Below are 24,031 nucleotides of genomic sequence, written 5' to 3'. Positions count from 1 at the left end.
CCTCCAGGTGCTCCTCAAGGGGAGCCCCATGTAGAGAGCGTTACAATAGTCCAGGCGGGAGGTGACGAGGGCATGAGTGACTGTGCATAGGGAGTCCCAATCCAGAAAGGGACGCAACTGGCGAATCAGGCGGACCTGATGAAAAATCCTCCCAGTCACGGCCGTCAAATGCTCTTCTAAAGACAGCCGTGAATCCAGGAGGACGCCCAAGTTGCGCGTCCTCTCCGTGGGGGCCACTGATTCGCCCCCAATAGTCAGTGATGGCGCTAACTGACTATATCGGGACGTCAGAAACCATAGCCACTCAGTCTTGGATGGGTTGAGCCTGAGCCTATTCCTCCCCATCCAGATCCGCAGGGCCTCCAGGCACCGGGACATCACTTCAAGGACATCGTTGGGGTGGTCCGGGATGGACATGTACAGCTGGGTGTCATCAGCGTACTGGTGGTACTTCACCCCGAAACCATGGATGATCTCGCCCAGCGGCTTCACATAAATGTTGAACAGGAGGGGCGAGAGGACCGACCCTTGCGGCACCCCACATATGAGGGGCCTTGGGGTTGACCTTTGCCCCCCTGTTAACACAGACTGTGACCGGTCAGAGAGAAAGGAGGAGAACCACCGCAACACGGTGCCTCCCACCCCTAACTCTTCCAACCGGTGCAGCATGATACCATGGTCGATGGTATCAAAAGCCGCTGAGAGATCTAACAGGACCAGGACAGAGGAGCACCCCCTGTCCCGAGCCCTCCAAAGATCATCTACCAATGTGACCAATGCCGTTTCCGTGCTATACCCGGGCCTGAAGCCCGACTGGAACGGATCCAGATACGTATAGTATTAAATTTATATGCCTTCTATCTCACTATCCAAAGGGGATCTTTTGAGAGTACTCAACCTTTGGAAGTCCAAGATGTCGTGTTGCAACATTTTAAAAAAGAGCTTTACAATCACTCATTTTAATGGAGAAATGCTTTCCATCCATTGTTGGATATCTGTTGCACAATGTACATAAAACTCTTATTGCTTGCAATTACAGGTAGTCCTCAACTTACGACCACCATTGAGCCCAACGTTTCTGTTATTAAGTGAGATACTTGTTAAGTGAGTTTTGCTCTCTTTTAAAACCTTTCTTGCCACAGCTGTTAAGTGAATCATTGTGGTTTTTATTTATTTATTTTATATCAAATTTATATACTGCTCTTCTCCCTGAGGACTCAGGGCGGTGTACAGCCAAAGTAAAAACATAAACTACAAACCTTAAAATACAATTAAAAAGAGATATATATATATTTGGCCCCATAATTAAAAGCAATGACAAAACAATTAAAAACATTTTAAAAAATCTTAGGCCAGCCCGGCTTGCTGGAAAAAGAAGGTTTTAAGGGCACGGCGGAAGGCACCGAGGTCTTGGATTCTCCTTATCTCTGGGGGCAGCTGATTCCAGAGGGTAGGTGCCCCCACAGAGAAAGCCCTCTCCCTGGGGGTCACCAGCCTACATTGTTTGGCTGATGGCACCCCGAGGAGGCCCTCTCTGTGGGAGCGCACAGGTCGATGGGAGGCCGTCGGTAGCAGCAGGCGGTCTCGAAGATATCTAGGTCCTATGCCATGGAGCGCTTTAAAGGTGATAACCAACACCTTGAAGCGCACCCGGAAGACCACTGGGAGCCAGTGCAGCTCACGCAGGAGAGGTGTTGTATGGGAGCACCAAGCAGCTCCCGTAACTACCCGTGCGGCCGCATTCTGGACCAGTTGGAGCCTCCGGATGCCCTTCAAGGGGAGCCCCATGTAGAGAGCGTTGCAGTAGTCCAGGCGAGACTACTGGTTAAGAAGTCAATAGCCTGGTTGTTAAATGAATCTGACTTTGCTTGTCAGAAGGTTGCAGAAGGTCATGATCACATGATCTTGGGACACAGCAACGGTCATAAATATGAACCAGTTGCCAAGCGTCTGAATTTTGATCATGGGGATGCTGCAAACGTCGTAACTCTGAAAAACAGTCATAAGTTGCATTTTTCAGTCCTGTTGTAACTTTGAACGGTCACTAAACAAACTGTTGCAAGTTGAGAAATACTGTTCATTGGCCACCAGGAGGTGGTATTCAGCAGGTTCTGACCAGTTCTGGAGAACCGGTAGTGGAAATTTTGAGTAGTTCGGAAAACCGGTAAATACCACCTCTGACTGGCCCCACCCCAATCTATTCTCTGCCTCCCGAGTCCCAGCTGATTGGGAGGAAATGGGAATTTTGCAGTAACCTTCCCCTGGTGTAGGGAGGGAATGGAGACTTTACAGTATCCTTCCCCTGCCATGCCTACCAAACCATGCCATGCCATGCCACACTCACCAAGCGACACCCACCGCTAATAAAAACATTTTGAATCCTACCACTGGCATACACCACTTTCATCCTTACTAGGTGTCACCCATAATAGGAAACGTAGTGCCTCCTGGTGGCCAATGTAACTGAAAATATCACATAGGATATATACCCTGCAGTAAAAGTAGAGAATTATATGAATATAAAATCTTAGAATTACAACTTAACTTAAAAAATAAGGGTTTCCATGTCCTTCTCTTCCACCTGATTTCAAACCATAACCTGTCATGGAAAACTCAGAGATTTAAATACTTGTTTTGCCCAAGGAATGTCCAGTGGCATCTCCAGGTTGAAAAGGCTTAGGCAAGAAAGCAGGGAGAAACTCTCTTTACAAACCAATTTGCCAACCTTTGAAATCCCTGTTGAGCTGATGATTGATTGATCCAGAGGTTAGTAGATCCAGAGAAGTTTAGGGAGGCTCCAGGGGAAAGGTTCTTTAAGTTCAGCTGCCTTATTGATTGATTGATTTATAACTCAGGGCAGAGAATATATTTAACATGCCTTTCTCCTTCTATTTTCCCCGCAACAACAACTCTGTGAGATGAGATGGCTTTCATGGTTAAGGCATGACTTGAACTTGCAATCTCTTGCTTTCAAGCCTGGTGCTTTAATCATTAAGCAAATTCTCTCTCTCTCTCTCTCTCTCTCTCTCTCTCTCTCTCTTAGGGGTGATCCAGTTGTGACATGGAATAATTTTTTGCTTTTTTTTTTTTTTGCTTTTTAATTTATATGCTGCCATTCTCCGGAGACTCAGGGCGGCTTACAATGCGTTTAGCAATAGCCTTCATACTTTTGTATATTTATACAAAGTCAGCTTATTGCCCCCACAATCTGGGTCCTCATTTCACCTACCTTTGAAAGGATGGACGGCTGAGTCAACCTTGAGCCTGGTGAGATTTGAACTTGCAGTAATTGCAAGCAGCAGATGTTAATAACAGTGCTTTAGTCCACTGTACTATCAGGCTCTGTAATGGTATTGTGGCTTCTCAGCTGTTCTTGCCTCGCTTCGGTGCTCTTAATGCCTCTCAGTGTGTCTGTTTATTTGAGTTTATCCAGCTTTCCCTGCTTTTAAGGCAATGTGATTTCTTTTCCCCCCATTTTTTTCCTCCACAACAACAATCCTGGGAGGTAAGCAAGGCTGTGGCCTTTCCTTTGAGAAGGGAAGCAGATTCCCCCACACTCCCCCTCGTCCTCGCGATCTTTTTAAAAATCTCAGGATTGAACTTCAGCCCTGAAAGTTGTTACTCCAGCTTTGTAGTTTCTCTGGCAGACATTCAAAACTGCAGGCCAACCTAACCTCAGTAGAAGATTGGACTTTACTCACCAAGGGTGGGAGATCAGAGCTGAAATCCCTGCTTTTCAAGGAAACTGAATAGATAAACTTGGGTCAGCTGCTTTCAGCTTATCCATCATAATCAATCACAGACAGAACTTGCTTTCAGAAGTTGTGGATGCCCTGTCACTGGAGACTTTTTAGAATAGACTGGACAGCCAATTGTCTGGAATGGTATATAGGGTCTCCTACTTGAGCAGGGCGGGGGGGGGGGGCTGGACTAGAGGACCTCCAAGGTCCCTTCCAATTCTGTTACTCTGTTAAATGCATTCAGTCAAAATCCAGGTTAGCTTTAATACATTTTTTGTTTAGCAGTTTAATTGAGGCATCATGGTATCTTTGGTTGAGGGTCACATAACTACCCTCAGCCATCATGTGAACTGTGTGACATTGTCTTCGTATGCTTTGTCCATACGGCTATTATGATCTCTAAGCCATAGTTTGTCATTTACAACATCGTGTGATGTGTGAACTCATCGAGTTGTGGCTTGTTAACTGTTAAAGCATAGCTTAGTGTAAGACAGTGTTTCTCAACCTTGGCCACTTGAAGATGTGTGAACTCAACTCCAGGGGTTGGCTTCAAAAATTTTAGCAAGGGGTTCTCTGCCCTGTTGCTGGGTGGGCGTGGCCATGGTGGGTGTGGCCTAGTCAGCCTCCTGCACCATGGTGTGTGTGTGTGTGGTGTTTTTGCCCTCCCTGAGCTCTGGAGTCTTTCCTTGAGCCTCCGGGAGGGCGAAAATGGCCTCCCCAGGCTCCAGGGGCCCTCTGGGACTTCCAGTAGACCTGTTTTTCACCCTCCCTGAGCCTCTGCATGCGCCCTGCACATACCTGCATCCAAAATGGGCTGCGTGGGGACTCCTGGGAGGGGTTGGCGGGGCAAGGCCAGGAGTGGGATTTGGGGGTTCTCTGAACTGCACAGAGACTTAGCTAGAGGTTCTCCCAAACCCCTGCGAACCCCCAGCAGCCTATCCCTGCTCAACTCCCAGAATTCCCCAGGAAGCAAGGAGTTCCCAGAGTGGCAAGACTGACTAGGGAATTCTGGGAGTTGAAGTCCACACATCTTCAAGTGGCCAAGGGTGAGAAACAGAGGTGCAAGGTATAAATCCTATCTTTGCATCTCTTCTGGAACTCAGGAGAGGTAGTGGTGGAAATCATCTCCCTTTATACTTTAAAGTTTATTTTAAACCTTGAATACCTTCTGCTCCAATGAAATAATCTCTAGATGAACTGGAACAATTTCTCCCAGAATTTCCAATCAGTTTAGCCACTTTGGGAACTCCTTTAATCTCTAATTACTGTTAACTAATCCTAATTAATCCTAATTACTGTTAGGAATTCACCGCAGCATTTTTTACCTGCACTGTTTTTTATTTTCTCCGCATAAGCACTGAACTTCTCTTTGCTTTCTCGGTTTCTAACAAATTGCACAATTCCCCATCGAGGCAGGACAGGACAGATGGGGTGAGAAAAGGTAATGATTTTGCTTCCCAGATTCATGCAGACTTACCTTGTTTTCATTTTCCTTGTTTTCATCACCAGTGAGAGCTGCAGTTTTATTTTTCCGTAGAGAACGTTCTAGTCATGGCAGCCTCTTCCTTCTGATGTAGTTTGCATCCAGGCTCTTGTCAGTTGTGATTCAACAGGGTTGAAGTTCAGTCCAGATTGAAAGCGGGGAGGGGGGGGGATCTGCTCCAGCGTCTGATTGGCAGAAACTCATCTCTGCAGAAATATGTTTCCCACGCCTGCCTTGTCAATTGCCCCCTTTGTGCATGGGCCTTGCCAGTGAAAACTGGCAAAGGCTATTCTTCCAAAAACTGTGCCTCTGGTTGCCATCTTAGCCCAGGCAGGACAAATAATACAGAACTCCCCTTCCCACAACACAACCAGAATGGGATGTCACCTACTGCTTTCCAATCATCCTGTTTATCTTTGTGGATTACATATTAACTGAAGTTGTTTGCTTAAGAATGTTGGGTCTTTGCTTATATCAGTGCAGAGATTTTAGCTGAACAAGTCATGCTGCAGGAAGGTAATTGTGTCACTGAGACTCTTGGTACTGAATTTTTATATTGTTACCCTCCTGATGCCTTGCTGGGGAGAATATCTTCTATTTCTGCCGGTCTTTTTAGATGGAGATATAGAAAATTAGGTAATAGTCATAGCGCTTTCTAAGATTTTTGCAAGAGTCTTATGCTAGAGGTGTGGAACCTGTAGCCCCCTTGCTCCTTTCATCATCCTGGATGAAACATCTGTGAATGAGAAGACCAGTTTGGTCTAGTGGTTAAGGCACCAGGCTAAAAACCAGGAGTCTGTGAGTTCTAGTCACAGAATCATAAAATCATAGGGCTTGCGCGCCAAACCTGGTTTGGTGAGATTGATCTGAACACGGAAGATTTCTGCACGAGATCAATGGCCTGTTGACTACTAAATTAGTACACCAGATGTTTAGTACACAACAAATTAGTACACAATAAATGTTGTGGACCATATACTTAACTGTAGAAAGACACTCAAGTTTGAAGTCCAGGGAGGGAAAAATAGGTTACCAAGAGCTATATTTGAAATTGTAGAAAATAAGTGGGACTAGTGCTTTTAAGGTTTTTGTTTGTTTGTTTGGGTGCTTTTAAACCATGATTTGACTGTTTTAGGATCTATACCAGGGGTATCAAACTCAAGGCCTGGGGGCCAGATACGGCCCATGGGATGCTTAGATACGGTCCATGGGGCCGCCCTGGAAACAGCAAAAGACTGGCCCGCAGTGCCTTTGCCAGTGAAAATGGAGCTTGCGAGGGTTCCATTTTCACTGGCAGAGGGTTGCAGGAGGCCATTGTAGCCAAAAACGGAACTCGGAAGCCCATTTTTGCTAGCAAAGCACTTGGGCCACCATAGGTGCCCCTGACACTAGTGATGTTGAGCTGGCCATGCCCACCCCGGTCCCCCAAGGTCAAACACAACCCTGATGCGGCCCTCAATAAAATCAAGTTTGACATCCCTGATCTATACTATGGTTTTCACATATTTCCTGCCTCAAAATGGCAGGAACACATCTTGTCAGTTTTCAGCAGTTTTCAGCAGACTCTAACAGTTAACAAAAAGGAGGAATAGGACTACATGTAATTGCCCTTAATTTAGTTGACCTTTTTAATTAATCACAAGCCATAAAGAAGTTGAAACTTAAAAATAAAACCCAGATCTTTAGTATCCATGGTGAGAATCGATGAAAACCAAATGAAGCAATTTGCTTATTGTTTTCTTGTCAGCCTATTGGCATTTTCCTCTAGCAGCTCTCTAAAACTAATCACAGTCTTTTGAAATTAGAACTGGGAACACAAATGCTTGTTCGTGGGTTGGAAAACAGCATTAACGATTAGCCATTTTGTTAAATGTTCTGGCTTAATTTAGCCTGTGGACCATCTGCTCACTGTGCCCATCCTGAATAACTACATGTTTCTTCTCCAGAGATACTGGGGACAAAACAGTCTTTCCCAGCCAACTGTTTGAGATGAATTTAACCAGAAGGAGATTTCAGTCTGAGGGTCACTTGCACGCAACAAAGCATGTGCTTAGTTTTTACTATGGTTCTTCCCCTAAAATGGGGAAAGCTCCAGGGTAATTGACAAACAAAGCAAGAAGTACACCTGCACATCTGCTTTAGAGATTTTTCAGGCACAGCTGTTTAAGTCATGCAATTTAGAAAAGGATATTTGCAGGACCGCTTCCCTATTCCGGGGGCAGATATTCATTCAGATTTGTATTTCCCCTCCCCCCCATTTCCTTCTAGGTTTTGAGAGGAAAAACTGGAAATTTTCTACTTCTTGCTCCTCAGAGATTTTTCAGTACTACGTTCAAGGTGAGAAAATTTCACCCCATCACATCACATCACATCCCAATGAAGGGAATCTGTTCCATGTTGGGGAGAGGTGGGTAGAATATAAATCCACATGTTTGGGGTAACTTTCAATTTTTAATTTGACATTGAGGGGGGGAAAAGTCAAGTCAATGAACCTGCATTTCTTCCAGGCCTCAGATCTCCAGATTGAATTGAACAAACATCTAAAGCCCAAACCAGATTCTAGCAAACTGATCTTTGGGAAAAATTTCACGGACCATATGCTCACTGTGGAGTGGAGCAAAGAAAATGGCTGGGGAAAACCACACATCAAACCTTTCCAGAATCTCTCTCTTCACCCAGCCTCTTCAGCCCTGCATTACTCAGTGGAGGTAATGGTTTCCATTCTAAAGAGTTACAGATATATATACCCTCCATTCTTCTGCTGCTTTGCTGGAAAGGGTTTTTATGTCAGGACTTGATGTATGATAGACATCAGGGAGATGATGAAGGGCGGATGGAGCCCAGGTGAGTGATAGATGAGGAAAGTCACAGGTTCAAAGGAAGAATTGGGAATATGACAGATTAGAGATGGTCCTCATATCTAGGCTATGGGTTATCAAACCATAGTTGGTTTTTTTTTAATTAATTAATGCAATTTATATGCCGCCCTTCTCCTGAAGGACTCAGGGCAGCTTACAAAGAATAAAATTCAACAATTTAAATTTAAATGTAGATTAAAATCCAGTTAAAATTAATTAAAATTATTATAATGTAAAAGCCCCTAGACGGGTCAGTCCATTTGATGAAAAAGCCACATCTTCAGTTTGCGGAGGAAGGAGAGGAGGTCGGGGGCTGTCCTAAGCCCGGTGGGCAAACCATTCCAGGTTTTGATCATACATGCACTATACCAGGCCTGTCAAACTAGTGGGCCATGGGCCAGATACAGTCCCCACTGGCTCTGCACAGGCCACACCCACCCACTGGCTCTGCAAAGGCAAAAAACATCCAGATACATCGCAATATGGCCTGATATGTCACGATATCACAATGCGATCGGGTTTGATACCTCTTCACTATACCATGAGCTTGGTATAGGAAATCAGGAATCCAGGCAGTTCAAATGAATATAGGTTTATTGTATGCTAATGATCTCTACAAGAATCTGAACTACTATCAAAGCAAATTAGCGGTAGATAAAAGTCAATGGAATTCAAGGTGTGGGCTTACCACACCTTTTTCTCTTGTGGACATACCAAAGGGGCTCAAGATGGATGACACATTTGATCCTTCTCTTGAGTTCAGCCTGGTTGAATCCAGCTCAGCCAAGCTGGATTCACATAATTCAGCAAGCTTAGCTTGATGTGTTCAACCAATCACGGAGAGAAATATTGAAAGGAATCTTTGAAAAAATTAAAATGGATTAGATTAATCTTCCCTAATCTGGGTGCAGGAGATCGACATCTCTTTGTATTCCTGCCCATCTGGAATCTACCAAATTGGGGAAAAGATAGATTACATTGTTGGGTTAAGTTGCTATTCATGAGATAACTCAGAGTAAAGATTCAAGTCCCAGAAATCTTTACTGATTAACGGATCTAATGAGTCGTACCATGATTAGAATTCAGGAAGAAGATATGTATCTTCGTTACATTAATTTTGGATTACACATGTGTTTAACAGGGAGAGTCTCACTGCACTCCATAAATCAATAGGAGTAAAATCTTTGGAGATGAAGCTTAATGACTTAATGGACATATCCATTTAGTTTTCTGGGCTGCTGTCTGTTCTCAGCATCCACAAAAGATTGAAAACTGAGGTCTAGGCTACAGTGGGCTTGGCTAATTTGTGATTCAGTGTCACGGAGGAAAATAATCGTAGAGTGATCTGGGAATGTTAAACCAAGTATTTAACATTGGGGGTGAAAGAAACCTGACAGAAGACAATGGGCAAATGACTACATTGGGGCTGGGAATTGGTTTTTCTTTTCCTGGGAGATCAAAGAGGCACAGTGGAACAGTGTTCTCTGTTTGCATGGTCAAAGAGAGTTCTGGGATGTCCATGGAAATTCTCAATCATCCACATCATGGTTGTCCCAAAGGTCTGTGAATTGCCAAAATAGGTTGTAGGGGAAATGTTAATTGCCCATATTTACATCAAGCCATAAAAATAAGGTAGCCATTTTGTTTCATTAACCTGCTAAAGTTTAAGCCCAGGTCATGTATCAGCAGATGATCTCTACCGCATAATTCACTTTACTTTTTCTATCTCCCCTTCCCCCTTTCCTTATCTAGCTTTTTGAAGGAATGAAAGCTTTCCGGGGCTCGGATCAGCGCATCCGGCTTTTTCGTCCCATGCTCAACATGAATCGCATGTTACAATCCTCTCATCGAGCTTGCTTGCCTGTGAGTATGTGGCACACCCTCTTGTTCTCTCTCTTGCCCTAAATCCAGAATCAGCTTCCTCTTAAACTATGACCTTTTCCCTGGGGCCATCTATGGAACCCTGAAACTGAAAGATTTCAATCTGAGTTCAATAAAAGGAAGTAGCCAGGGACAGAAAATACTTGGACAATCTCCCAATATATTTCAAGAAAGACTGGGTGAAGCCTCTCCCTGCAACCTTGTGTGTGTGTGTGGGGGGGGGGGAAGGCAATTGAAATAGACCCCAATTTAGTGTACTCCTGTTATTTGGCTTCTGACAGTATAATTTCCACCCAGGTAAATTGGTAGATGAATATGGAGAAGTGGCGTGTGTATGAGACGTATTTTAATCAAGATGACTCCATCATTTGCTTAGTAGGAGGCAACTTCCAGTGCTTTTAACATCTCTTAATATGCAATAGGGGTGAATATCTGTAGCTCAGGTATAAGGATGAGGGTGGAGGTTCCTTCTCCGAGCTTATGAGTTGGTTTCCAAACATTTTGTTACCAGGTTAGATAACATCTTCAGCAGATCCCCTACACTCTGCTGAAGATGTTACCTAGCCTGGGAACGAAACATTTGGAAAACAACCCACAAGCTCTGGAAACGAACTTTCACCCACACCTCTTAATATTTTCTGTGAACGGGGATACCTATCAGATGATGAGAGGAATGACTCTTGGATTCAGAGCAGGCAATATGAAGTAGAAGGAAAAATAAGTTTCTTGTAGCATCCTACAGGAGGGAGTGAAAAACATTGTCCTGCTACTTACTATCATATGTGGTGGACCTGTACTAAGGCAAGAAAATATTGGGAGAAAATACGTAGCTGGCTGGAAAAGGTAATTAAACAAAATATAGATTTGAAACCAGAAGTATATTTGTTGGGCATAATGCCAGAGGGTTTTGATAAAGGGACCACATATTTAGTGCTACATATACTGATAGCAGCAAGGATTATATTTGCCAAATACTGGAAAAATGAGAACACCCTGCTAGATGAGGACGTAATTCAAAAAATTTTAGGCTATGCTGAAATGGATAAAAAAAATAAAAAAGATTAAAAATCTTCTAAAAATAAAAGATAAAGAAGACACAGAATATTATGGAACAGATTTTATGAGTGGTTAGAGACAAGAGGTAGAAATTAGAGGAAGAAAGACTATGAATGTGTGTATTAATAATAGAGATGGGTTATAGCTATAATCATAATTAACAAACATGTAAATAAACCAATATAAAAAGAAAGTTAGTTAAAATTATTTGGTTGTTTTATTGCTATTGTTCTTAGTACATGTGCTATTGTATGTGTTTCCTTCGGAATCAGATGCTTCTGAATGGAAGCTGTGGAGAGGTATGAGCAGAAGGCACCAAGTCTTGCTTCTGGGTTTCCCAGATGTTCTCCTTGATTCCATTGGGGAAGGGATGCTAGAGACTAGATGGGGCTTTGTTCTATCTAGCTGGCTCTTTCAAGGTACCCAACACGGTCCTTTATTCTCTGTGCAAGGACAAACAGCAGGAGCATCATGTTCTCATCTTCTTGCAGGCTTTTGATCAGTCTGAGTTGCTTGAATGCATCCGGCAGCTGATTCGGGTGGACCAAGATTGGGTCCCACACTCCAGCACAGCCAGTCTCTACATCCGCCCCATCTTTATTGGCACCGAGGTGGGTATGAGTGTATTTTAGAAGTTTTAGGCAGCAGATGTCTGGGGATTTCCATAATCTAACCCTAACAGTTATTTAAACAGGGTTGCCATTTCTAAATGTTGTCCTTTCCTTGTTTATCCCTTTTCATCAAAACAAGGTGATAGATAGATTCAGAAATAATACCATCAGGCTTGCATTTCCATTTCCTATTTCTCACTTTTGTTCTTACCAAATGAACCATTTTTATGGATTTTAACCGTGTACTCCATTTACCCATCAAATAGGCCGGGTATGCACATTGTAAGCCAAAGAAGCCAGCTATACTTAAAACTAACCAAGATTAGCATGTATAAATACATGCCCTATGTTTTTACAGATAGTTCCTGACGTTCGGCCAGTCACTTTGTGACCTTTTGAAATTATGATGGACCTATCAGAGCAGGGGTCAAATCCAGCAGGTTTTGACAGGTTCTGAAAAACCGGTAACGGAAATTTTGAGTAGTTCGGAGAACCAGCAAATATCACCTCTGGCTGGCCCCCGAGTGGGATGGGAATGGAGATTTTGCAATATCCTTCCCCCAGGAGTGGGGAGGGAATGGGAATTTTACAGTATCCTTCCCCTTGAGGGGTGGGAATGGAGATTTTGCAGTATCCTTCCCCTGCCATGCCCACCAAGCCACAGCACGCCCACCAAGCCATGCCCACAGAACTGGTAGTAAAAAAAATTGGATTTCACCACTGTAGCAGAGGGCTATTTATGACCCAGTTTCAAAGTTCTGAGGGTTGCTACCCCACTCACCCCCCGTCATGTAACCAACGGAACTTTGCGCATTTAGCAACTGGGCTGCATTCACATCCATCTGCAGCATCCGGCAGTCACATGACCATGTTTTATGATGATTTTGCCCCAAACTAGCATTTACTTCTATTTTTCAGCAAAACTGCACCCATAGCAAACCATTGGTTCATCAAATGACTGCGGCACTTACTTAACGACTGTGGTGGCTGTTTTATGATTGCAATGGCCGCTTAATGACTGCCACAAAAAAAAAAAAGGTGTAAAATTGTATTGGTCACATGGTCAATCCATTTTATGACTTATGACCATGTTGGGCAAGGCAGTAGTAAGTCAATCCAGTTAGTGGAGATATAAGAAATAGTGTCAAAAAAGTTGAATCTTCTTTGAGTCCAGCTCAGTTTCTGGAGATGCTGAAATCAGCTTCACACAGTATTCTTGGCCAGAGCATGGAAATAGTTTGCCAGTACAATTTTTCACATTGGTTTGCAACTTCTCCCTCTGGCCTGTGGATAACTGGTGGTCTGACTCTCCGTCACTGAGTAGGCCCGGCTTTGCTTAGCTTTGCAGCTGATAAAATTGGCCAGTTGCTGCCTTGTTAATTCTGTCAATGGAGATTCTCAGCCATGCGTGTAGAGTTGTCTTGGAAGCGGAGTCATGGACTTCTTTCCTTTTTGGTTTGAAACGTTTCGCTGTTTATCCAGGTAGCTTCTTCAGTCTGAGCAAGTCGGTTAGGAGGGCCATTTCAAACCAAAAAGAAAAGAAGCTCAGCCGCCATGACTCAACTCCCAGACCTTATAAATCTGCTGATTCTAATCATGTTTGCTGATCAGCCTCTTACGTGGCATTTTCCCCTTCTGCCTTTTGCAGCCTTCCTTGGGGGTCGCCATTTCCAACCACGCACTGCTCTTTGTGATCCTGGGCCCTGTGGGTCCTTATTTTACCACCGGAAGCTTCAATCCCGTTTCCCTGTTGGCTGATCCCCAGTTTGTCCGTGCCTGGATAGGTGGCGTTGGCAATTGCAAATTAGGCGGGTAAGTCTAGGGCTTCTGTTTTAACATAAGTGAGTGAATGAAACTGGACAGTTTTAAGTCAGACTTTCCTAACCTGGATTTCACCACCTAACATTCTTGGCGATGCCTGGGGAATTCCGGGTCTTGAATCCACAGTTCTGGAAGGCGTACAGGTAGAGCAAGGCTACTTTAGCCCAATTTGTTTTGTAGAGATGGGACATTTTCCTTGAGACAAGAATTGGACTTTTTTGAATTTCATTTAAGCCCTTGAGGATTGCAGGAATTTATGTTAAGGTGACACTGGAGAGGTTGGGTGGGGGGGGGTCAAAATGGAATAGGCATCCTACTCAAAATACATCCTTTTCCCTAACCCTAGCAGAAGCATAAAGTTTATATTTTAACTGTGTTTTTTTTCCCCAAGGGGAAAATTTTCACCCCTGAAAATTGCCAATTTGCCAACATATTTAAATTTTATAGAGCAACAAAGATGATTAGTGGACTGGAGGGTAAAACATATAAAGAACAGTTGCTGGAATTAGGTACATCTAGTTTAATGAAAAGAAGGACTAGGGGTGACATGATAGCAGTCTTCCAATATCTCAGGGGCTGCCACAAAGAAGAGGGAGCAAACTATTCTCCAAGACACCTGAAAGCAGGACAAGAAATAATGGATGGAAACTAAGCAAGGAGGGAAGGAACCTAGAACTAAGGAGAAATTTCTCGACAGTTAAACAATTAATTAGTGGAACAACTTGCCTCTGGAAATTGTGAATGTTCCAACACTGGAAATCTTTAAGAAGAGATTGGACAACCATTTGTCTAAAATGGTATAGGGTTTCCTGCCTGAGGAGGGGGTTGGACTAGAAGACCTCCAAGATCCCTTCCAACTCAGTTATTCTGTTATAGGGTCTTGGGTGACACTGAAAAAAAGTGAGGGTTGCCACAGGCAGTCTATAGATGTTCCACCCCTGTTTTAATACTTAAACAGTGGTCCATTTTTCAAAATGCAGAGGAATAGAGTAACCACAACCAGGTCTTGACTGGAGGAAAGGTTTTGGCGAGGAGAAGAGTTTGGGAATACTCAGCCAGGTATTTAGAGAAGCCTTGTTCTTTATCTTTATCTTTATCTTTATTTGATTTGTATACTGCCCTACTCCAGAAGGACTCAGGGCAGTGAACAGCCAAACAGTAAAATACATAAATACAAAATTTAAAAACAGGATAAAATCGAATTAAACAATTTGGCCCAGACAGATTAAAATACCCCAATCATTTAAAAAACAGATTAAAATTTGCATATTAAAAGAAAAGAGGGAAAAGATTAGGCCAGGCCCGCCTGGTGGAATAAAAAGGTCTTCAAAGTGCGGCGGAAGGTGCGTAGATCCGGGATCCTCCATATCTCCGGGGGGAGCTCATTCCAGATAGTAGGTGCCCCCACAGAGAAGGCTCTCCCCCTAGGGGCCGCCAGTCGACATGGTTTGGCTGATGGCACCCGGAGGAGCCCCTCTCTAAGGGAGTGTACCGGCCGGTGGGAGGCTATTGGTGGTAGTAGGCAGTCCTGTAGGTAACCAGGTCCTAAGCCATGGAGCGCTCTAAAGATGGTAACCAAAACCTTGAAGCACACCCGGAAGACCACCGGGAGCCTCTTTCAGCCTCTTGACTGCCTCTTTCCAACAAGGCAGAGGCCCTTGGTTTAACTGGAGATACGTTTGATCCTCCATCTGTTGTCCCTTTCCTCTTTCCCTTTTAGTCTTTCAGGCTGGCTTTGCATCCATTTTCATCAACGGATCAATGCTTTTGTATCTGATCAGAGTCTTGTCCTGCTCTTATGTCGTCCCTTAGCAACTATGGCCCCACCATATACGTGCAAAGAGAGGCTGCCAAACTGGGTTGCCAGCAGGTTTTGTGGCTTTATGGAGACGACCACCAAATCACTGAAGTTGGGACCATGAATATTTTCTTGTTTTGGAAGGACCAAGAGGGAGGTAAGGAATTTTATCTCTGGGCGGTGGTGGATCCATTGTTTGGGCTTTGATGGTCCTGTGGTAAGGCTGATTCAGCGTATTGATTAAATATTAATTCCTGATTCCTAAAATAAATTACCATTAGGGAAATTCCTTCACTTACCCAAAAAAACTTATCTTGGTTTTTCAACCAAAATTGTTCAATCTTTTCTCTTCATCTCCTCGATATATTTATTGGGGGTCGTGCATAGGCATCTGTTCCTAACTACCAGTTAGTCCTCAACTTACAACCATAATTGAGCCTGGAATTATAATTGTAATTCGTTGTGGTCATTAAGTGGGTCACCATGTGACTGGACCCAACTTTACAATATCTTTAATGGCAGTTCATTAACTGAATGCTGTGCTTATTAAGTGAATCCATTATACCCAATGGATGTTTTTTGCCGGGAACCAGAAGTAAATGCTGGAAACAAGCAAAAAATGTAGAAAATTGTGGTTGTACGATTGCAGGACATTGTAAAGATGAGCCAATTGCCAAGTGTCCAAAATGTGATCATGTGACTGGAGAGATGGTATTGTGGTCATTGTCACTTTGAAATTGGGTCGTGAGTACCTTTTGGGAGGGATCCATCCTGACTTTGAACAACAGTCTCTTAGTGACTTAGTCATAAGCTGAGGATTCCCTGTGCAATGATGAAATGGTTGTCACCAAAATGTAGGAACCCCCCTCACACCTCCCCGTCCTTTCATATTTGCATTGTGCTACTGCATGCAAGGGCAAAATTTGTGTCATGATGTGTATTTTTCGTTTGCCACTTTCCTGCAGACACCCACCTTTGCAGGAAGGAGGAGAAGGCAACATTGGTGAATCTTTAAAAATATCTTAGCATCCAAGCTATGCATTCTCTGGATTTGTGGGTTTTAAAACTTATTAAATTAATACTGTACTCAATGCAAGTACTTACTCAAAAGGACCAGTGGCTTTATTTTTTTGTACCACAGAGAAAAGGGTGTCACTTCTTAACATGATACAAGTAGTACCCAGAGGCATCAGGAAAAATATGTTTGAGTTTTTCCTTTAGTCCTGTAGGTAATCCTTGACTTATAGCCATTTGAAATTACAACGGTACTGGAAAAGTGGCTTACAGCAGGAGCCCACCCTTACAATCATTGCAGGCCATGTGATCAGAATTCAGGTACTTTGCAACCGGCATGTACTTACAACAGTTGCAGTGTCCTTGAATCTTGTCAACACCATTTGTGATCTTCCCAGCCGGCTTTCAACAAGCAAAGTCAATGGGAGAAGCCAGGTTTACTTAACAACCACTTGATTCACTTAATGACATGGTAATTTGCTTAACAGCCATGGCCAAAAAGATCGTAAAATCGGGCATGACTCACTTAATAACTGCGTTGCTTAACAGTGGAAATTCTGCCCCCAGTTGTAATTGTAAGTCGAGGAGTGCTTGTATTTTGTTTCCCAGATACAAATTTATGCAGATTAAAAACTGATTAATCAAGAAAAATGGCCACATTAGTTAGTTAAGATTCCTTAATCTTTGGTGCTTGCTTGCTTGCTTGCTTGCTCACTCTAGCTATCTGTCTGTCTGTCTGTCTGTCTATCTATCCATCCATCCATCCATCCATCCATCCATCCATCCATCCATCCATCCATCTATCTATCTATCTATCTATCTATCTATCTATCTATCTATCTATCCAGTCATCTCTCACCCCATCCATCCATCCATCCATCTGTATCCTTGTTCTGAAATTTTAAATAATTTAAAAAGAAGATAAAAACTTAATGCAAATGTTGCTGTATTATACGTTCCAAAAATTAAATCTCTTGAAAGTTTGACAGAATGTATATTAAATATTATCCCATTGTCATTTATGAAAATAATACATGTATATTTTTTGTTGCTCTTCTCTGATTAAACATAGTTAGTGGCTGGATCCAGAGTTATGTGCAGAATTGACAATTGAAACCGGTGGAACTTATCCATGGCAACTTTGTGCCATTCGGATTGATAAATAAACTCTGTATAGGACTAAGTTCCCATGCAATTCAGCTTTCTAAAGCTGACAGGCATGATTTTCTCTTTTAATTATAATTACATTCCCTCCCCTCAGTTAATTCTATCTTTTGGGGTTTCGGAAATATTTTGGTGCTATGACATGCATCCATCCCTGGAAATGTGTAACTATAATGTCCACTTTTCAGTTATGGAGCTGGTCACCCCTGCACTTAATGGAATCATTTTACCTGGTGTGATACGACACAGCCTTCTGGATTTGGCCCGCAAGTGGGTGAGTATGCAGAAGTGTGGGGTAGACCTGCCACTGGTGGGGAGGTTGCACGTCCCTTATTGAAACTGCTGCTTCCCCCCACACTTTTGTAACATTTCTTTTTTAGTATTCATTCTTGCACTCAATAATTAATTGAGAGAGCAGCAGAGAGAACAATTGGCTGGATAAAAATAAGGCTGTAGATGTCAAAACCTGAGTTAAGGAGAGACTCACATTCTACATTTCGGTGGGGTGACTTAGGACCATACAAACGAGCAGTATTGTAAAGAGAGTAAGGTTGGGATTTCCCCATTTTTCCAAGGTGGCCAAAGGATGGGATGTGATGATGTCAGGAGGTGGAGTGGGGGCAGGGAGGTCAAACAAGTCAAAACAGTGGTTGCAACTGTACAACTGAAAAGCACCCTTCACTTTTAGCATACAAAAAAAGATTGATTGCAAAGTAGCAGAAGCTTCCTCACTCTGTTGGTGCTTCTAGTGGGATGGGATTTTTTTCCCTGATCTTTTTGTGCTATTGAATAACAATAACTACCGTATTTTTTGGAGTATAAGATGCACCTTTCCCCCCCCTAAAAGGGGGTGAAAATTTAGGTGCATCTTATACACTGAATGTAGCCCCCCCCCACTGGCCCCCACCCTTTGGCCTCTGCCTCCCAGCAGTTACCTCCTTGCAAGCAAACAGCAAGAAGAAACAGCTCCTTTCAGCTTCAGCACAGCCAAATTAGCACAAGTTGATTGGATCGGTCTCCCGACTCTCAGCTGCTTTGCTCTCAGCTGTTTTGCAGGAAGGCTCTGCTGCTTGCTGCAAGGAGATAAATTGTTGGAGCAGATTTTTTTTTTTCTTGTGCTAATCAAGCTATGCTGAAAATGAAAGTAAAGCAGGCTATTTGATGTTTGCTGCCAAGAGGCAAAATTATTGGGAGGCAGAGGCAGATTTCTTTTTCTTGTTTTCCTCACCAAAGAAGGTAGGTGCGTCTTATAGTCTCGAACGTCTTATACTCCGAAAAATACGGTATTACATTGATTGTTGATCTCACAGGATAATTTTCAAATGTTTTTGACAGGGTAGGAAGCTTTACTACAAATGCTTAACCTTCTTGCCACCCAAATTGGCTGTGGTGGGATGAGGAGACTCCAGGGGCCACTGGTCCCTAGTCTTCCTTGATTGGTAGTGATCCCCAAGATTTTAGATAGAATGGCTTGACTCTTGAGATGTTTTGCGTGCAATGCCTGTGCAGTGCAACCAAGAGCTGGTTCTGAAATAGATGGATTGGACTCAAAATTCAGTTACAAGATCGAATCTGGGTTGGTCACTGGGACCAGAGGTTTACACTCTTCCAAGATTTCGGACTCATGCTGGAGCCCATCCTGAGGGAACTTCTCTCCTATGGAATATGTGGGCTGTTCTGCGAGTCGTATTTATGTGGTTGATTTATATGTTGCTGGCTGGCAATTGGCTGTTGTTTCCTTTCGAAAGCTGATCCCAGTGACCGACCCAGATTCAATCTTGCAACATTATCCTGGGACACATATTTGCCTTCATTCAAAATTAGATCTTTCTGCATTTTAAAAAATGGCTGACAGCAAGATTTAAATGTGTTTGTCTCTACCCAGGGGGAATTCAAGGTTTCAGAGAGAACAATCACCATGTCTGACCTGATTAAAGGCTTGGAGGAGAAAAGAGTGAAGGAGGTATTTGGCTCGGGCACAGCCTGTGTGGTATGTCCCGTGGACAGAATTCTCTACCAGGGCAAGGTGAGAATCATGGGACATTCCCAACTTTCTGGTTTCCCTACATCTATTTTGTTCCTCTTGATACAAACTGGGTTTCTGTCTCTCTTGGCACAGAATTATCATATCCCCACAATGGAAAATGGACCTGAGATTGCAAAACGGTTTCTGAAGGAGTTGACAGATATTCAGGTAAAATTCTCAGCGGGAGACAGAAAACAGATCTGACAGGTTGTGTTTGCTTGGTTTTTCATGTTTCCAGTTTTAAATTCATTTCTGTCCTGTTTCTGCATTGATTTGCATTTGAAAAAGTACCTATTTCAGCATTTTGTTGCATTTCAGCCTTGGCAAGGCAAAAGCGGCCTACTTTTCCTCATATCCTCTTGTCAAAAACAAAACATTTCCATGCTGATTCTTGGGATGCTGGATGGGCTGTTCCAGGGACCTCACACTATCTCTGGTTTTGCTCCTTGTGGCCTCTTAGGGCAGAAAAAGAAAGTACATAGAAATGGCACCATATTGCTGAAATTGAGGGGCTCAGGAAATAAGCAGAATCAGGATTAGCAAGCATAGAGATGAAAGAACACCAGCAATTTCCTGTCCTGGATGTTAGATTCTTCAAGTGTACCATAACTTGATATCTGATTGGGACAATCCTGGGGATGTACCTTACACAAATGAAGTAATCTGTTTTTCTGTCCAAGCAGTGTGGTGTTGTGAATAAAATATTTGACTAGGAGTGAAGAGACCCAGGTTTCAGTTCACTCTCTGCCACAAAGGTCACTGGGAGACTTTGAGCCAGTCAACCCCTCTCATCCCAAATATCCTCATAGGGTGGTTGTTATTGGGAAGAAAATATCTTATGATCTGTACTAAGATATACCGTGTTTCCCCGAAAATAAGAGCCTGTCTAATATTTTTTTGAACCCTGGCCTTTTTGCCATGAGCTCAAAAGCCCGATTGGGCTTATTATCAGGGGATGTCTTATTTTGGGGGAAACAGGGTATGTGCATACCAAATCAAAACACTAAAATAGGGTCCCAAGGCTAGGTTAGGTTACCCATCCCAATACACAGATTCACAAACAGAAAACTGTATAAGTTCACATTAAAATTACTAAGTTACTTTGATACACAGTCCTAGATTAGTTTTCATTTTTAGGCCCTACTTCAAAATGAAAGCAGAATTTTGCTTATCCCATCTTTCCCTGATTGGGCCACAAGAGGGCAGAATAGCTTTGTGATGGAATGTTTGTGTTGTGTGCCTTTGTATCAGTGTTGACACCTGAGGAAGACTGCCTGGGCAGGTTCCTGCAGTTTTCTTGGCAAGATTTCAGAAGTAGCTTGCCATCACCTCCTTTGCTTGCAGGGGTGAGAGAGATTGACTGGCCCAAGATTACCCAGCTCGCTTCATGCCTAAGGTGGCACTAGAACTCACCATCTACTGGATTTTAGCCTGATACCTTAACTGATACACCAAACTAATAACCTGCCATAATGAGGGCTGGTTGTCAAACATCTGAAACGTGGGTCATGTGAGGGGAATACTGGCCACTGAAAGTTTGGAACCAGGTCATAAGTACATGCCAGCACCTTTGCAGGAGTTTCTCATACTTTGAACAATCACTAAGCAACCCTGTCCTAAGTTGAGGACTACCTGTATGGGATAGTAGTTCTTAATTTTCTCCCTCCCACATTTCTAGGAATTTGCTCAAGATACACTGGGGGTAAATTAACACCCACCCAGTAGTTCAATTTTATGAGTAGCCGAAACACACCCCTTTAAAAATAAATAAAAAAGTGGGATGAAGATCAATTATGCCAACAACAGTAACCAAAGTTCTTGGGGGAGAAGTTCTTGGTCTGCACTGAAAAAGTGACAACATCTCCCCTTTTCCACATCATTGCTTGTAATTAGTGGGTGTGTGTATGGTGGGGAAGGGAATTCGGATTAGCTCTGCTTCTGGTTAATATTTTGAGAGGCTACAACCACAAACTCTGACTGTATTTTTTTTGGTCCTTCACAGTACGGACGCACCCCAAGTGACTGGGCCCAGGTGATTTGCTGAAGATGGTGAAGATTTGACTTTTCCTGCTCTTGTTCAGCTTCACTCTCTTCACTACAGTTGTATTTATGACATGGTTCTGAAGCTTTTCCAATTTTGCCTTCCGTTTTGTCAGCGGTTTGACTGACCTTCTGCCTGGTTTGGGAGAACTACAGTTTCCCTGATATAAATCCAGGCCCTTTATGACTGCGAAGCACTCCACATCAGGAAGGCCTGCCCTGATCCAGGATCCAGAAGAATACCAGATCAACCTCTTTGCGATGGAAACAAAGCTTTGAACTTCAAGTGGCTTGCTCTGCTTCTCTCTCTCCACTCCAAAACTCGGCTGCTTTTTGCTTTTAAGTGCAATATTGAGAGAGAGTGGGAGAAAAAGAAGGAATGTGGGGTGTACGCAAAGCTCTAATACTTCATGTGCATGATTGCCAATTTTTTTTAAAAAAAATTAGTCGCTTGAATTCATGTAGAAGCACATGTAAAAAAAAAGTGTAATCTAAATCATATTACTCTTATAAAAGTTTTTTTCATTTTGGTATCTTTATGAATGGGGCCAAAATTTTAAATTTTGGCTCCTATATCTTAAACTGAACATTTCCAGAAATGTTTCGTGTGGATGACTCTTCACTTTTTAAGTTAAATCTGCTGGATAGATAAAAGAAGCCTTCAGAATTAACATGGAGCTACAATTTACAGCCACGGTTGGCTTGTTAAGGTGGAAAATGATTCAACAGTGATGTGACAGTGAGAAGGATGGCATATAAATTTAATAAATAAACAAAATTAAACTGCATCTTGGAGAAGGCTCCTGCTACCCATTTCTGACTTTCTTGTTCTGTGTAGTAAGCAATGTCTATTCTAGTGTTTTCAACCTGGGCAATTTTAAGAAGAGTGGATTTTCAACTCCCAGAGTTCTCCAGATAGGTGACTATGGAACTTTGGGAGCTGAAGTTGACACATCTTAAAGTTGCTAAGGTTTAAAAACAGTAGTCTATAAGCAATGTAGTTTGGGAGAGTTTGTTTATTTATCAAATTTATATAGCCGCCCACCTCATGAGAAGAGACCCTGGGTGGTATATAATCGTTCTAAATCATGTGATGATTTCCCAGAATTCTTTGTTCAGTTATTTGAACAAAGCTGTTCTGGACTAAACATTCCTTGCAGAAATTTTTTTTTTTTCTGCATTATCACTAGGGTTGCAGAGATAAGTCCTTGACTTACAACTACAATTGAGCCAGTGGTCGAATTATTTTTTTTTACTACTGGTTCTGTGTGCGTGGCTTGATGGGTGTGGTGTGGCTTGGTGGGTGTAGGAGAAGGATATTGCAAAATCCCCATTCCCACCCTACTCTGGGGCCAGCCAGAGGTGGTATTTGCTGGTTCTCCGAACTACCAGTTCTCCAGAACCTGTCAGAACCTGCTGAATTTCACCCCTGAATTGAGCTCAAAATTTCTGTTGCTTAGTGAGACATTTATTAAATGAGTTTTTCTACATTTCACAACCTTTCTTTCCACAGTTGTTAAATGAATCATTGCAGTTGTTAAGTTAGCAACACAGTTGTTCCCCACTGATTTGTCTTATCAAAAAGTCGCAAAGGGGGATCACATGACCCCGGGGACACTGCAATCATCATAAATATGAATTTGTTGCCAAGCATCTGAATTTTGATCACGTGACCATGGGGATGCGGCAATTGTCATAATTGTGAAAAATGGTCCTAAGTTGCAATTTCAAATGGTCACTAAATAACTGTTTTAAGTCAAGGACTACCTGTAATTCACATATCTCATAAAGCTAGGGATCACACTCGGTACCTACTAGGCCCATGATGGCGAACCTATGGCACGCATGCCACAGGTGGCACGCAGCACCGTCTCTGTGGGCACGCGAGCTGTTGCCCCAGTTCAGCTCTGCCACGCATGTGCACACGCCTCCTGCCAGCCAGTTGTCAGGTCTCTACCATGAATGAGTGGGGGGGTGGGGTGGGGCACTGCAGGGGGGCATGTGCATGCGTGGGGGGTGGAGCACAGGCAGGGGCCATGGGCGCATGCACGGGGGGGTAGGGCGCAGGCGTGGAGCCGTACTCACATGCACAGAGGGTGGGGGGCATGCACAGGGGCTGCACACGCATTGCATTTTGGGGGTTGGGGTGCACATTTTGGGCACTCGGTCTGGAAAAGGTTAGCCATCACTGTACTAGGCTGAGTCTCCTCTGACTATTAGAACATTTCCAGGAATTTTCTTTCTCCATTTTCCAGGAAGAATTCTAGAAGTTCATTTTAGACATTATTAGAAAATAAAGTTATTGGCCGGTTGTTGCTAAGGTTAGATACTGGTGTGGAAAGGTCCTGCCTGTCTAGGAAAACACAACAACACAAAGGGAAGTTTGGATTGGTAGGGGGCTAAAGGTGATGGTGGATGATATTTTTCCTATTGGAGGTCTGGTAGCCATCAAAATGATCCAATTGTACTGGAACGGTTTCTTTTGAAATTTGCCTACACTTCAGCTGCCCCCCCAACTATCTCCCCCCCCCCACATCTA

The 24,031-nt window shown here is 43.2% G+C and overlaps 1 protein-coding gene and 1 long non-coding RNA gene across 5 annotated transcripts in view; one reads left to right on the top strand and one right to left on the bottom strand.

Moving 5' to 3' along the window:
* Positions 1 to 5,329, bottom strand: part of LOC117669106 (uncharacterized) — a 59,333-nt gene extending 54,004 nt beyond the window's left edge. For both annotated transcript variants that reach the window (XR_015734201.1, XR_009622843.2), the window contains exon 1: positions 5,218 to 5,329. This is a non-coding gene — a long non-coding RNA (uncharacterized LOC117669106). The remainder of the gene's footprint in view (positions 1 to 5,217) is intronic.
* BCAT2 (branched chain amino acid transaminase 2) overlaps positions 1 to 22,292 on the top strand; it is a 28,473-nt gene extending 6,181 nt beyond the window's left edge. The window contains exons 1-11 of one of the 3 annotated variants that reach the window (XM_060692784.2): positions 1,086 to 1,104; positions 7,492 to 7,560; positions 7,731 to 7,931; positions 9,834 to 9,944; positions 11,510 to 11,629; positions 13,278 to 13,441; positions 15,263 to 15,405; positions 17,615 to 17,700; positions 19,312 to 19,452; positions 19,546 to 19,620; positions 21,455 to 22,292. In XM_060692784.2, the coding sequence (XP_060548767.1) occupies positions 7,821 to 7,931; positions 9,834 to 9,944; positions 11,510 to 11,629; positions 13,278 to 13,441; positions 15,263 to 15,405; positions 17,615 to 17,700; positions 19,312 to 19,452; positions 19,546 to 19,620; positions 21,455 to 21,496 (993 nt within the window). In that variant the 5' untranslated portion in view covers positions 1,086 to 1,104; positions 7,492 to 7,560; positions 7,731 to 7,820 and the 3' untranslated portion in view covers positions 21,497 to 22,292. Of the gene's footprint in view, positions 1 to 1,085; positions 1,105 to 7,491; positions 7,631 to 7,730; positions 7,932 to 9,833; positions 9,945 to 11,509; positions 11,630 to 13,277; positions 13,442 to 15,262; positions 15,406 to 17,614; positions 17,701 to 19,311; positions 19,453 to 19,545; positions 19,621 to 21,454 lie in introns of those variants that run through there. The other 2 variants (XM_034423252.3, XM_034423253.3) reach the window with 2 other exon arrangements.
* The last annotated feature ends 1,739 nt before the right edge of the window (positions 22,293 to 24,031 follow it).

Source organism: Pantherophis guttatus, chromosome 4 (genome assembly GCF_059756535.1).
Source record: "Pantherophis guttatus breed Tessera chromosome 4, ASM5975653v1, whole genome shotgun sequence".
Taxonomy (NCBI): Eukaryota; Metazoa; Chordata; class Lepidosauria; order Squamata; family Colubridae; genus Pantherophis; species Pantherophis guttatus.
This window is presented reverse-complemented; position numbering and strand designations above follow the sequence as displayed.